General features: G+C 36.2%; 1 protein-coding gene across 1 annotated transcript; it reads right to left on the bottom strand.

Moving 5' to 3' along the window:
- Positions 1–1,724: 1,724 nt before the first annotated feature.
- Positions 1,725–3,612, bottom strand: LOC140876016 (uncharacterized protein At5g64816-like). The gene is made up of 2 exons (XM_073279859.1): positions 3,527–3,612; positions 1,725–2,299 (listed from the first exon to the last, which is right to left on the bottom strand). The coding sequence occupies exon 2, from the start codon at positions 2,203–2,205 to the stop codon at positions 1,825–1,827; it is 381 nt and encodes a 126-aa protein (XP_073135960.1). The 5' UTR covers positions 2,206–2,299; positions 3,527–3,612; the 3' UTR covers positions 1,725–1,824.
- Positions 3,613–13,690: the final 10,078 nt, after the last annotated feature.

Genomic DNA, 13,690 nt, shown 5'->3' with positions numbered 1-13,690 from the left:
CCTGACCGATCCAACCTTCCACAAAACCCTAAACTGCAGCTCTTTGACCAACTCGACCCTAGACCTGAACCTAGCCGACTCCAGCCCCTGTAATCCGATCATGGCTCGCTTCCTAGGACCCTAGCCCACCTCTGACTCGAGCCCTAGCCTCTGGACCAAACCATGCAAGGCCAAAAGCGAGTTATGATCATGAATGCACCAAAACATGCAACAATTCATTCATACTTGCAATAAATTCGAACCATGGCAAATAAATTCTGAAACAAAAATATCATTCATGCATAATAGCTTATATGGTGGTCAAATAAAAGTTTTAGACATGCCTTAGACGAAGATACACGAAGAAACGAGACAATAATCGCGTGTACGGCGCTCCGGGACGAACGAATCTTCTTGATTTCTTGAAAACCTAGAAGGCTTTGGCTATGGTGTGAAACTTTCTGATGAAACGTGAGGAAGATGATGAAAAAATATGGGGGAGGCGGCTAAAGATTTTTTTATCGGTATAGGGATTGATTTTTAGGTTTAATTTGAGTAGATATTGGTTTAAATAAATAATAATAATCAATATAAAGATAATATACCAACAAAACTTTATTTAAAACTCCTAATAATAATAATAATCTGATACTAAAACTCAAATCCCGAAATTAAGACTTAAGGGATTTTTAAAAATTAATAAAAGTCAATAAAATGACTTATTTTGGCTAAAAATCAACCCTTAAATAAGTATATAATTAAATACTAAAAGTTTCTTGACAAAAAACCTTAAAATATTATTCTAAGGCTCATAAAACTCATAAAATATTTTTGGCTAAGAATTTTGGTATCTCGTCCGTCCATGGTCCCGTCTACGCGATCAACTCAATAAAATTCTCAAAAATCTAAAAATCCAATAACTGCGGGTTAAATGATAAAATAAATTTAAATCATGCATATAATTCATATAATAACACGTAATTGTCATTTAACCCAAATAAAATTTTTAAATAATTATTTTTCTTAATTATGCATGCAAATTTACGTATTAAAATTTTCGGGTGTTACAATAGATGCCAAGGAACTCCTGAAAACACCCTAAAAAGAGAGCAACAAAAAGCCCAACACCACAACCATTGAATATGAATCAATGTTCGGCATATACAAACTTATCCAAGTTAAATGTAAAATTAAATTATGTTATTCAGTAGTTTGCTCGCTGCGCTTGTTAGACAATTCATTAAGCCACCAATTTTCATAGAAATGACTGTGTAAAGAAATGTGAAGAAAATGTTTAGAACCTTCAACGAGATTGTTTTTTCAACTCTCAGGATGGAATCTATTCCAATTTCCACTAGTATGTCATGGTTCCTTGCTTCAATCCGGACCAAGCCTACCACCACTACACTACTAATGGCATAAGCTCACAATCAGAACGGGTGAACGAAGAGAATGAGAGCGAACTGAATAAAGAGCTAGTCCAGGAATTACTTGCATTACATGCACCAACGGACCATGTTCCAGCGGAGTTTTTCCCAGTTTAAATTAGTTCGTGTTTGAATATTTATTTAGCTGACTAAAAATCACTGTGTGCCTGAGAAAGAGTAACAATTAGATTCATTCACTCATTTTCGTCTATTAATATAAAGCATGGATCCGAAACTTTATATGTCACCAGCCCGAGAGACAACAAAAGGAAGCCATTCTGGAAAGAAGCAAAAATTCAAGATGCAAGAATACCAAAATAAAGGACAAAGGTTTATGCTGAGATAAACGTCATGGGAATGGACCATTTAGGCATATCTCCGATGAAAAGTAAAAAACATTCAAGTGCATAAAGATACATCAAGAAGACCGAGAAGCGGATATCTTGAGGCATTCACTCTGACACCTTCGGAGGCAAACATCGTTCCAATTTGGCACTTGATGTTGGTTGATGCAGACAGTTTGAGCACAAGCATCGGAGCAAGCATCCAGTTCAGAAACTCCACATACAGTGACACAAGTATCGGGGATTGGATCCTTGGAGAATGCTCCTACTTTCTTCAACATTCTCTTTGACGTGCAAACTCTCTCACACACAAAAATGTCATCCGCAGTTTTCTCCCTGCCTCTAGCGCTTTTGATTCTCTGTTCGTCAGCATGTCTTGCCTTCATTCTAAATGCTTGACACGCAATCAAGACGGGAACAGCTGCTCCAAGCAAGGACCCCCATACCTCAACCATTGCTGCTAAACTAAGTCGGCCCTTTCTTTGCTCCTTAATTCCCAATGAGGCTCTTGATTCAAAAGAAACAGATTATTTCCAGCTCTAAAAGTTCCTATCAAGATCAAAGAACAAAGTATTTCAAAAATGTATCGTAACAGAAGCATTCCAAAGAAATATTGAGAAAGGTAGAGGAGCTGAGACAAGATTCACATCCTATAAGCCAGACAACACCAACAAGAATATAAAATCAAATGAAGCATGTTAGCATATCGTATCATCTGGTACTCTGGTAAATTACTTGAAGAACAATTCGAAAACGCATATTAACTGAACAACATAAAAACAAACAACCTGTAGACACTTAAGGATCATGCTTGAGCTAACATATACTACTACCAATCCTAAACATCTACTTCATCCACATGTACTATAATTAAAATACCTCCTGGATTATGTAAATGGTAAGAATCTTCTCAGGGTTGGGAATAAGGCATTCATATTTTGAATTTGATCAACCCGTGGAAGTGGTTTAGTATTCTAGATTTTATTAGGACCAAAACCTTAACACAACTTCCAAATATTAATGGCATAAAAAAGATCAAAGAACGATAATGAATAATAGATAGAATCACAAATAAAGTAGCACACCGTAAAAAAGCTTGGGAACATTTTTCATAGTTTTCACAGAATTGTGAATTTGGATTATGGAACCAAGCTGGATTACTCATGGTAAGAGCAAAAACGTCTTCGACACGTTCGTTAAAATGCAACAAATTGCTAATCATTATCATGGCACAAAGTATCTCATTTAATTGATGGAGGTATACATGAAAAGGCCAATTAGCGAACAAGTAAAAACCTTCAGCAATCAAATGCATAATTTTTCGATTACGCTCTAAAATAACACAGTTTCAGGCATTTCACCGACTCCATACATCAAGATAAAATGTTCCAGTTCAGTTAGGCAACTACAGAAACACCCATTTCGCAGCAGAAAAGAGAACTCAAATATAGTTGTATCCCTTCATACTGCAAAATGAAGTTCAATTTTTGTACAACCCTGCCCTAAAAAATCTTCTGAATTTAACAAGATAATAATTCAATTTTTTTACTTCCTTAAGCTCTTATACAGAAAATTGTTAGAAACTCAGAAATGATTGATACAAAAATTCTAACGAGATTAAAGTAGAAAATGAAAAACAAAACACAGAAAAATAATTGGATTCTCAGTATATCCGAATGCAGGAAACCACCAAAAATGTACAAAGAAAGCATAAGGAAGATAATGGCTGAAGCATATATCGATGAAGGAGGAAAAGAGAGAGAAAGATGTACTTACCGGAGCACGCTCCGCTGCAACTGCGGCGGACTGTGGAGGAGACGAAGGGCGAACGCTGTTTGATTTATTTCCGTTTCCCTCTCCCGTTCGCTTTTGTCATATAAATAAATAATTTTATTCAGAAAAAAAAAGTATCGTTCGATTCACATATTATACTATATTAGCAACCGAAGCACATGGGTGTGTAATAAATAATAAATAAATACTATATATTACATTGAATATAAGAGATAAACATTTATTTGTTGAGTATTATTTTTAGGTAGACAAATCAGTTTATGTCAAAGCATTGGATGTAAATTTATGTACACTTTTAATTCATAAAAGAAAATGAAATAAACAATTTGAATCAAATACATTCTAAAGTTGACTTCATGATAATCGGAGCTAGAAAATATTCATGTAAGTCAAAAACACCAAGTACAATTTATCATAGAGTTCCAATCCAAAGAAATTCATTTTAAAGGAAGAAAAATTACACATACATCATATGAAATTCTTCTAACTTAAACGATAACAAAGCGATCTCCCTTTCCTAACAACAATAATCATAGGTTGTTTAAGGTAAGACAACACAAAATTACAATCTTGCATGCATATTTTAAGAATCTGATATAAATTTAATGTTTGTGATCATACATAGTATATATACCAAAAAAAAAAAAAAAAAAGAAATCATCGTGCATACTCTTCAATGTTGAGGGCAGGCTCACGTTGGATACTCATTTATCTTCTTACAGACCAACTCCCCTCCAACCATTGTGCAAATCTATATATGAGTCCGATGGTTATATCCATTAGCATGAATACAAAACCTGCATTTCTACAAATGCATTGATCTAATATCTCATTTGTTGAATACACGTTGAGATCACTACTTTTCTCATAATTTTATAAAAATAATAATAAAAAAAAAGTTTAAAGAAACGTTAACTACAAACCGACAGTGCATGACAATGGGATATTGGGTTGCACGTCAATCTTCACATTATATGTGAGACTTCAGTTCTAAATATCAATTAAAGGAGTAATTAAAAATAAGCAAGCATTAAAAGCCAACACATTTTTTTTTTTATAAAAGGGCCCGCGCGGGCGCGCACGGCGCCCTGGCTCATGCGCGGGTGCGCCCCTTTCGAGGCGCGGGCACGCATGACGCCCTGCCCAAAATGGGGCGCAGGCGCGCGGGCGCGCCTCCCTGGCTGCTCCGGTGCTAGAATCACCAAAAACAAGAACATCAAGCCATACAATACTCCGAAACATAAACATGCGTTACAAACTTGATTCCTCCATTTAAAACAGGAGTTCTGGAGTTCAACAACCAAACCAAAGTCGAGAACATGCAACAACAATATAACGATGAAGTTCGATAACTAAACATGTTCTAACATAAACTAGATTGACATGCTGGAATCGACTTCTAGACCGAGTCTCACTTCTACATCTTTCCCTCGAAGCTAACCATGCCTCTTCTGACTTGTTCCTGACCCACCTGTTGACAAGTACACATACAAACAAAGACAACAACCGGATAATCCGGTGAGAATACAATTCCCAGTAAAAGAGACTAACATGCTATCAAGTAAACATATCAAATCATAATATGAACTCATTCTTCAAATAATCAATTAATCCAATCAAGAACTGAATTAAAATGATATGCATGTTTTTAAAACTTCGGGATTATCAGACTCAGATAATCGAATGCAATTCTTCTATTCTTTCTTCGATTTGGGATCCCGAGGTTAAAACATCCAACGATCACACCGACTCCCCTCTCGAGATGGACGTGGCATGTTTTAATCCTCTAGACTTTAGAGCATTATAGTGAGCTACTTGACAAGGTAGTAAATCGCCTACCAGCCACTCAACTACAATCCCTAGATCGTCTAATTCAAAAATGAAATGAATCGAGGCTCAATATGAATGCATATGTAATCTCATGCATTCTAATATCATTTCAATCATCCATTCATAATAGCATTCAATCATGCTTTAATCAATATAAATGTATATTTAATCTCATACATTCAATTCTCATTTCATTCATCAATTCAAATAATTATTCAATCATGATTTCAATAAACATTCAACCATGCAAGTATGTGATTTCTTCGGAACACTCGAATAAAGTCTAATTCGAGTTAATCGTTCCATTCAAGCCTAAGTCGTCTTTTACCTTATTCACTTCGAAGGTACTTCAATCGACTTCAATCTTCCAAACTGGCCAAAGCTGCTATCTCGCAACTCTGTTGACTTTACTTCAATCTAAAAGAATAAGTCAAAAGGATCAATATTGACATCAAAAGCTCAATCAAACTCGATACGATCAAAACATCGCAACGATATCCAAAACTCAAACTGACGGCATAACGGCTATATTCTGATCAAACCGAAAACGCAGACAACAATTCAACAATCCAAAAAAACTCATAATCATCTCAATATCATCAAAACAATTCAAATCCTTCAAATCTAAAAGCTCCAATTTCGAAATTTGACAACAAAAATCATATCAATTCCAATCGTCGCTCTTTTTCAAAACTGACAGATAATAAACGATCAGAACTCTGCCAAGATCAACATACTCGAATCTCGAACGATTCTAACAACATCCAAAAACTAGAAAGAACTTGATCGTAGAAAAACTTACGATAGAACGAAGCTCTCGCAGCCGTGATCGCTAATCTGCCTTCGAAAATAATTTCTAACGGACGGATCGACCGGAAACCGAAATCCCAAAGCTTGAAAACTAAATGGGGCGGCTTCAATGGTGGATAAGGCGATGGGGGAGAGATGGAGTGGAGGAGAAGAGTCAATACATGCTTAAATATCTATTTAAGTCAAAATTTGCGTTTTAGTCTTTGAAAATTTCAAAAATTGCATTCTAGTCCCTGATCAAAATCGAATCGGCCCTCGACTTCTAAAATCTCTGATTATCTCAAATAAAGTCCACTAAGATAATTTTGGGGCGTTACAATTCTCCCCCTCTAAGAATCGATTTCGTCCTCGAAATCAAACATGATCTATCACAAGGTCGAGACTTGAATCAAAGGACTGCAATAAGAATTTACAACTCGGAACTAAGTCCAGAATTTGCTTCCAATATAACTCTGAATCGTTCGTCTAAATCAGTTCGACATCTCAATCAATCTGAGAAAGTCCGAAACTCTAGTCGATTAATTCATCAACACTCTGTCCATCTATCAAAGTCAACTCTTCTTTGTCAGCAAAATCCTTCTAATTCCAGTCACACTTCGAATCATCTTTCGTTCCAAACCAAAAGACAAAGGAAATTCATCTCAAAATTCAAATCGATCATCATCTCCTCTCGTACAACTTCTAAAAAGTACCTTCAATCAATCAACAAATTCTATCGTTGCACGAAATCTCCACAAACATCAAGAATTCTGTCAACTAGTGCTAAGTCGAGCACTACTACTCACTGCAATTCTTCTAAAGTTCGACTCATCTGATCAGGCTGTCCGTCGTTCTGAGGATATTGAATTGGAAGTATTCGGAATCAATAACAAAAATCTCTTCGAAGTCTATGCCGAAAGAACAATTACATCAAGGATCTCTGTCTAGACTGACAGACTTCGGTAATTAAAGACATCTGACAACCTCTGACAAGATATCAATTCTATCCTCTTCATCATAATCATTCTGTACAGAAAACTATAACAGATTCCATCTATCGGTCAATCAAAATCAGACAGTAGATAAAATAAGAAAACTTCCAAAATCTCAATAAGAAGAAATCCCAGCACTGAAAGATCATCAGCACTGCAATTCAGAATACAAGAGAACAGATAATCTGAAATCCCATCATCAGTTAATAAGGATCGAAGAAATTCATTCGGCCCAAACCAAAATTCAAACATCGAGATTAGTCTACAACTGATCGGCGTACAATTCTAAAAAGATTGTCGAAAGCTCTGAACGATCAGTAAAATTTCATAACCAGAAAACAAGAAATTCATCAATAAGAATTCCTAATTTCAACTAATATTTCTGAGAGATCCGGTCAATAGAAAATTCTTCAACAATACAGGAGTATTCGTCAAATCAAACGGCCTGTCAAAAGTTCAAAACGGCCAAACCTCAATTCGGAAACGATTCTAAGAAAATTCTCTTCACGAACTTCCTGAAGATAAAATTCGGATCCCCACTCAGTGTCGAACTCTTTCTGACAATTGGGACCAATCTAGAAGTTCAATCCAAACAACTTCAGCCGTTCAATAACCACTGGCACATCAACCAGTTCAGGTTACAATCCAATACATCAACTGTAAAGCTTCGAGAGTTCGTTCATACTATTCTGTAACAACAGTCATTCTACAGAGTAAGTCAAGAATTCTTAACGGAAGATTCCATTACTCGATCAACGATATTCAGATAACATCTCATCTCGGACTCACAAGTAGCCTTGCTACAAAAATCATCGAATTGTGATCCCAATTCCATTCTGAATCAGAATAGACTGTACAACCAAAATTTGGATTGTTCTCTCTCTGATTGTTGACAGTTCAAAATATCAGAATCCATACTTCGAACTTCATGCTTCCTCATCCTCTATTCGATCTGATTCCTCAATTCATCAAACATCTTCCGATCATCTGGAAGAACTCTAAATAAACTTCAAAGTGCCAATCTCCTTATACTCTGTCTCAAACCAAAACATCTGGCACCACAAAAGTTATTCGCTAATAAGGCATCAATAAAAATTTTGCATTTCAGATTATACTCAGATCAGATCTATCTTCATCAGATTCTGAAAGGTCGAATCAGATCCCAAAGCGTTCTCAAGCAACTCTGGTTCGAAGTCGAATGAAGGAGTCAAGATAAACGTTCCATCTGTTCTAGACTCTATCATAAGTGCAGCAATCATCTGTCAAAGAAGACAACTGAAGTAGATAAAATATGATCAGATCATACAACTTAAGATCTTAGCTGTTACCATCAGTTCTCCGGATAACAATAAAATTTGCCTTCAGATAAATCGTCCTCTATAACTCTCTCTCCCAATACAAAATCAGTTCGGCTGCGACAATCAAAACTTCTATCTTCCTAGATCAGAACAGATTACTGAAATCTTCCAAGCAAATAAAATGATGCTAAATCTTTTGAGCAATAAGATCTCTGAGAGGCTCAAATTGGAAACTAACATTGCATCTCGAGCGTCTTCAACTTCTTCGATGCTCAATAAAACAAGGAGTTCTTTTAAACAGAATAAGTCTCAATTCTCAATAAGAAGGAGTGCAAAGCACCGAAAGGTCATCAATACCGAAGAAGTCAATAATACTGAGGTGCTGTTCAATCTCTCCTCGAACTCAATAAGAACTGATCTCAAAGATACAAACTAAACAGAAGAATATAATCTGCTGAGTAATCGTCTTCTCAACAATAAGAATTCCTCAAAGGATTCACGATAGAATTCGCTAAATCCAAAAATCTTCAAATTCAGATAAGGACGTCGATCCAGATCAATTCACAACAGTTCCAGTCTTGAGGTGTTCAATAAAATTCCATCTTCTTAGAGAAAAGATCGAGGAAAAGACAACTCGGTCTCAACAAGATTCAGACGTCAAAAGAATAGCATAATTGATCAACATGCAAATCTGCGAACAATTCTTAAAGAATCTGAAATATCAATACGGCTCTTCAAAGGATAAGAGATTCATCGATAAGAATACTTAAGAACTTATCTACAACTCTCTGGAAGATTTGGTTCAAGGACTCGTAAACGTTGCAGATGTAATTCCAATTCAATCTGTACGATAAAATTAAAATCGGTCGTACCTCATTCCGAATTCGATCTCTGAAACCTCTTCCCTTCAGATTATCAGTCGATGATGTCTGATCTAAAATTAATGTTGAACTCATCCTCTCGACTCGAAGTCAAATCTGGAATCTCAACTAGAACGACAACAACAAACTCAACAACACTGCTAAATCAACCAACAAGGGCTGAATGAAGACATCACCTACCTACATCAAACATTCCTTCGTACCTTTCTGTAACCAACGGTAATCAACAAACAATAAGAAAGGAATTCTTAACTCAGGAATTCTTACCGGAGGAAAAATCCACTCGTCTAACATCTCGGATCCGAATCTGGCAACAATCTGAAATCAACCTCGGTTGCCCTGTACTCGGTTAATATACTACATCGATAATATAATCAAAACTGATAACCGAAATATAGTACTGTTCAGTACAATCAACTCCCATCGAAACAAAATTCAAAATTTCGAACTAAATTCACCGCAACTAATTTAGATAGTCAAAAGTAGAGGAAACATCAATCTAACTTCTCCAAAAAATAAAAGTTGCATCAATATCTAACAGCAAAAGAGTCGAAAGACTAGAATCGAACAGTTACCTGCTTCGTCATCGTCAGGAGCAGTTAGAGTCTGTGAATCCTTGGTAAAATCAAGTACTAAAGTCTGTCGCAGAAACTCGGATTTAACAAACTCTACGAAACGAACAAACCTTGTTTCTCTAAGGCTTTCTTCTTCAATATCCACCAACTTTTGCAATACCTGCAGTTGGTAAACAACTAACTGAATCCGTCGTTCGTCGGTGTAGTCTAGAGAATCAAACAACTGATCTATCTCTTCTAATCAGCTTTCACACCCAAACTCTTTCTCAGAACTCCTCAGAGTTGTAGGTTAAATTGACTGAAATCTCATCAGTAATGCTTCTATCAGAGTCGGTGTGACATCCATCAGTTCAGTCACAGAACAATTCTGTACAATCGGGTTCGCTACTAGTTGAATCCTGTTCAAAACTTGCCGAGTAAAAAATTTGATTCAAGAGGATTAGGACACAACATCTCCAATACATCTATCCGATGTCCAACAACCTCAACTAGACATACTCAATCGATCTCAAGAGTATTAATGCAACCAGTAACCCGAAACAGTTCGTATCTCAATTAATTCATGCTTTAAAATTTAAATCACATTCTCAAGTAATTCAATAATTCTCAATCATAAAGCATGCTCGCATATTCTTCAATCATATAATTAATCAATCACATGCGAGGAATTAAATTCAAGCGGACTCAATCTACCCCGCTCTCTTCTAAATTCAGTTCAAGAATCTTATCTCTCTGATACCACTTAATGTGAGACTTCGGTTCTAAACATCAATTAAAGGAGTAATTAAAAATAAGCAAGCATTGAAAGCCAACACATTTTTTTTTATAAAAAAGCCCGCGTGGCCGCGCACGGCGCCCAGACTCATGCGCGGCCGCGCACCTTTCGAGGCGCGGCCGCGCATGAAGCCCTGCCCAAAAAGGGGCGCAGGCGCGCGGGCGTGCCTCCCTGGCTGCTCCGGTGCTAGAATCACCAAAAACAAGAACATCAAGCCATACAATACTCCGAAACATAAACATGCGTTACAAACTTGATTCCTCCATTTAAAACAGGAGTTCTGGAGTTCAACAACCAAACCAAAGTCGAGAACATGCAATGAAGTTCGATAACTAAACATGTTCTAACATAAACTAGATTGACATACTGGAATCGACTTCTAGACCGAGTCTCACTTCTACATCTTTCCCTCGAAGCTAACCATGCCTCTTCTGACTTGTTCCTGACCCACCTATTGCCAAGTACACATACAAACAAAGACAACAATCGGATAATCCGGTGAGAATACAATTCCCAGTAAAAGAGACTAACATGCTATCAAGTAAACATATCAAATCATAATATGAACTCATTCTTCAAATAATCAATTAATCCAATCAAGAACTGAATTAAAATGATATACATGTCTTTAAAACTTCGGGATTATCAGACTCAGATAATCGAGTGCAATTCTTCTATTCTTTCTTTGGTTTGGGATCCCGAGGTTAAAACATCCAACGATCACACCGACTCCCCTCTCGAGATGGACGTGACATGTTTTAATCCTCTAAACTCTAGAGCATTATAGTGAGCTACTTGACAAGGTAGTAAATCACCTACCAGCCACTAAACTACAATCCCTAGATCGTCTAATTCAAAATTGAAATGAATAGAGGCTCAATATGAATGCATATGTCATCTCATGCATTCTAATATCATTTCAATCATCCATTCATAATAGCATTCAATCATGCTTTAATCAATATAAATGCATATTTAATCTCATGCATTCAATTCTCATTTCATTCATCAATTCAAATAATTATTCAATCATGATTTCAATAAACATTCAACCATTCAAGTATGTGATTTCTTTGGAACACTCGAATAAAGTCTAATTCGAGTTAATCGTTCCATTCAAGTCTAAGTCGTCTTTTACCTTATTCACTTCGAAGGTACTTCAATCGACTTCAATCTTCCAAACTAGCCAAAGCTGCTATCTCGCAACTCTGTTGACTTTACTTCAATCTAACAGAATAAGTCAAAATGATCAATATCGACATCAAAAGCTCAATCAAACTCTATACGATCAAAACATCGCAACAATATCCAAAACTCAAACTGACGGCATAACGACTATATTCTGATCAAACCGGAAACGCAGACAGCAATTCAAAAATCCAAAAAAACTCATAATCATCTCAATATCATCAAAACAATTCAAATCCTTCAAATCTAAAAGCTCCAATTCCGAAATTTGACAACAAAAATCATATCAATTCCAATTGTCGCTCTTTTTCAAAACTGACAGATAATAAACGATCAGAACTCTGCCAAGATCAACATACTCGAATCTCGAACGATTCTAACAACATCCAAAAACTAGAAAGAACTTGATCGTAGAAAAACTTACGATAGAACGAAGCTCTCGCAGCCGTGATCGCTAATCTGCCTTCGAAAATAAATTCTAACGGACGGATCGATCGAAAACCAAAATCCCAAAGCTTGAAAACGAAATGGGGCGGCTTCAATGGTGGATAAGGCGATGGGGGAGATGGAGTGGAGGAGAAGAGTCAATACATGCTTAAATATCTATTTAAGTCCAAATTTGCGTTTTAGTCCCTGAAAATTCCAAAAATTGCATTTTAGTCCCTGATCAAAATCGAATCGGCCCTCGACTTCTAAAATCTCTGACCTAATTTGTCTCTAGCTTTTGAATAGTGACAAAGCAAGCAAATTAGTGAATTCCTAAACGAACAAATGAAAACTGAAACAAAATTTGACAGAGAATTAATTCTTTAGAAAACAAAATAAAGGAACATAGATAAAAAACCAATAAAACCAACATTAAAGATGAACCAAACCAATAGATAAGAAAATTTAAAAACGAATAAAAGTTACAAAAAGAACGATAGAATAAAGCAAACCGTGAAACATTTTTGTGCGGCCGTCGAAGATCGAATCCAGTAGTAATATTGAAAGATATCTTTATTGAGAATTTCTCGCAGATAGCTAGAACATTGACCCGTTGAAGAAGAAATATGCTCTCTTCATTTGGTCTACCGAGTGTGAGGATAGTTTTCGTGAATTGTGGCGTCGTTTGATGACAGCCCCTGTTTTAGCATTGTCGTGAGGATCTGGTGGCTTTGTTGTCTACAATGATTCATCACTTCAGGGTTTGGGTAGCATTCTGACTCATAATGGGCACATAATTGCCTATGACTCTAGACAGCTGAAAACTCATGAAGAGAATTATCCCGTGCATGATTTAGAGCTAGCAGCCATTGTCTTCGCCCTAAAGATTTGGCGACATTACTTGTACAATGAGAGGTTCGAAATCTTTTTGGATCACAAGAGGCAGCATCGTTTGATGTATCTGGTGAAATATTACGAATATGAGATCAAGTACCATCTAGGTTCTTCGAACATATCAGCTGATGCACTTAGTCGAAAAGTTTATGTAAGTTCCCCTCATACCAGCGCAGTTCCTAGAGTGGTGCATGATATGTCGATATTTTTCTATGTTTACTTGGATTAAATTATGATGATTAGGTGCATTTTGATTTATTATATTCATGTTATAGTTCCTAATCATTGTATGTGATTTGATATAGGAAAAGAGAAGAAATGGAACTAAAGATGGAAGAAAGAGCCGAGATAAGAGAAGAATTACAAAGTAGCAATGATCAGAAAATCATATTTAATTTTAGAAAATTTCAAATCAAATCTCTACATTTCAGAATAAAGTTCAAGATGTTTTGAAGCAGCTGTCCAAATTTCAGCTCAATCCGACAGCTAGATCTCCAA

This window comes from Henckelia pumila, chromosome 1 (assembly GCF_033568475.1).
Source record: "Henckelia pumila isolate YLH828 chromosome 1, ASM3356847v2, whole genome shotgun sequence".
NCBI classification, from domain to species: domain Eukaryota; kingdom Viridiplantae; phylum Streptophyta; class Magnoliopsida; order Lamiales; family Gesneriaceae; genus Henckelia; species Henckelia pumila.
Note: the sequence above shows the minus strand (reverse complement) of the source record. Positions and strands in the feature narration are given on the sequence as shown.

Excerpts from the sequence above, each read along its gene's own strand:
- LOC140876016 (XM_073279859.1), bottom strand. The coding sequence starts at position 2,205 with ATGGTTGAGGTATGGGGGTCCTTGCTTGGAGCAGCTGTTCCCGTCTTG.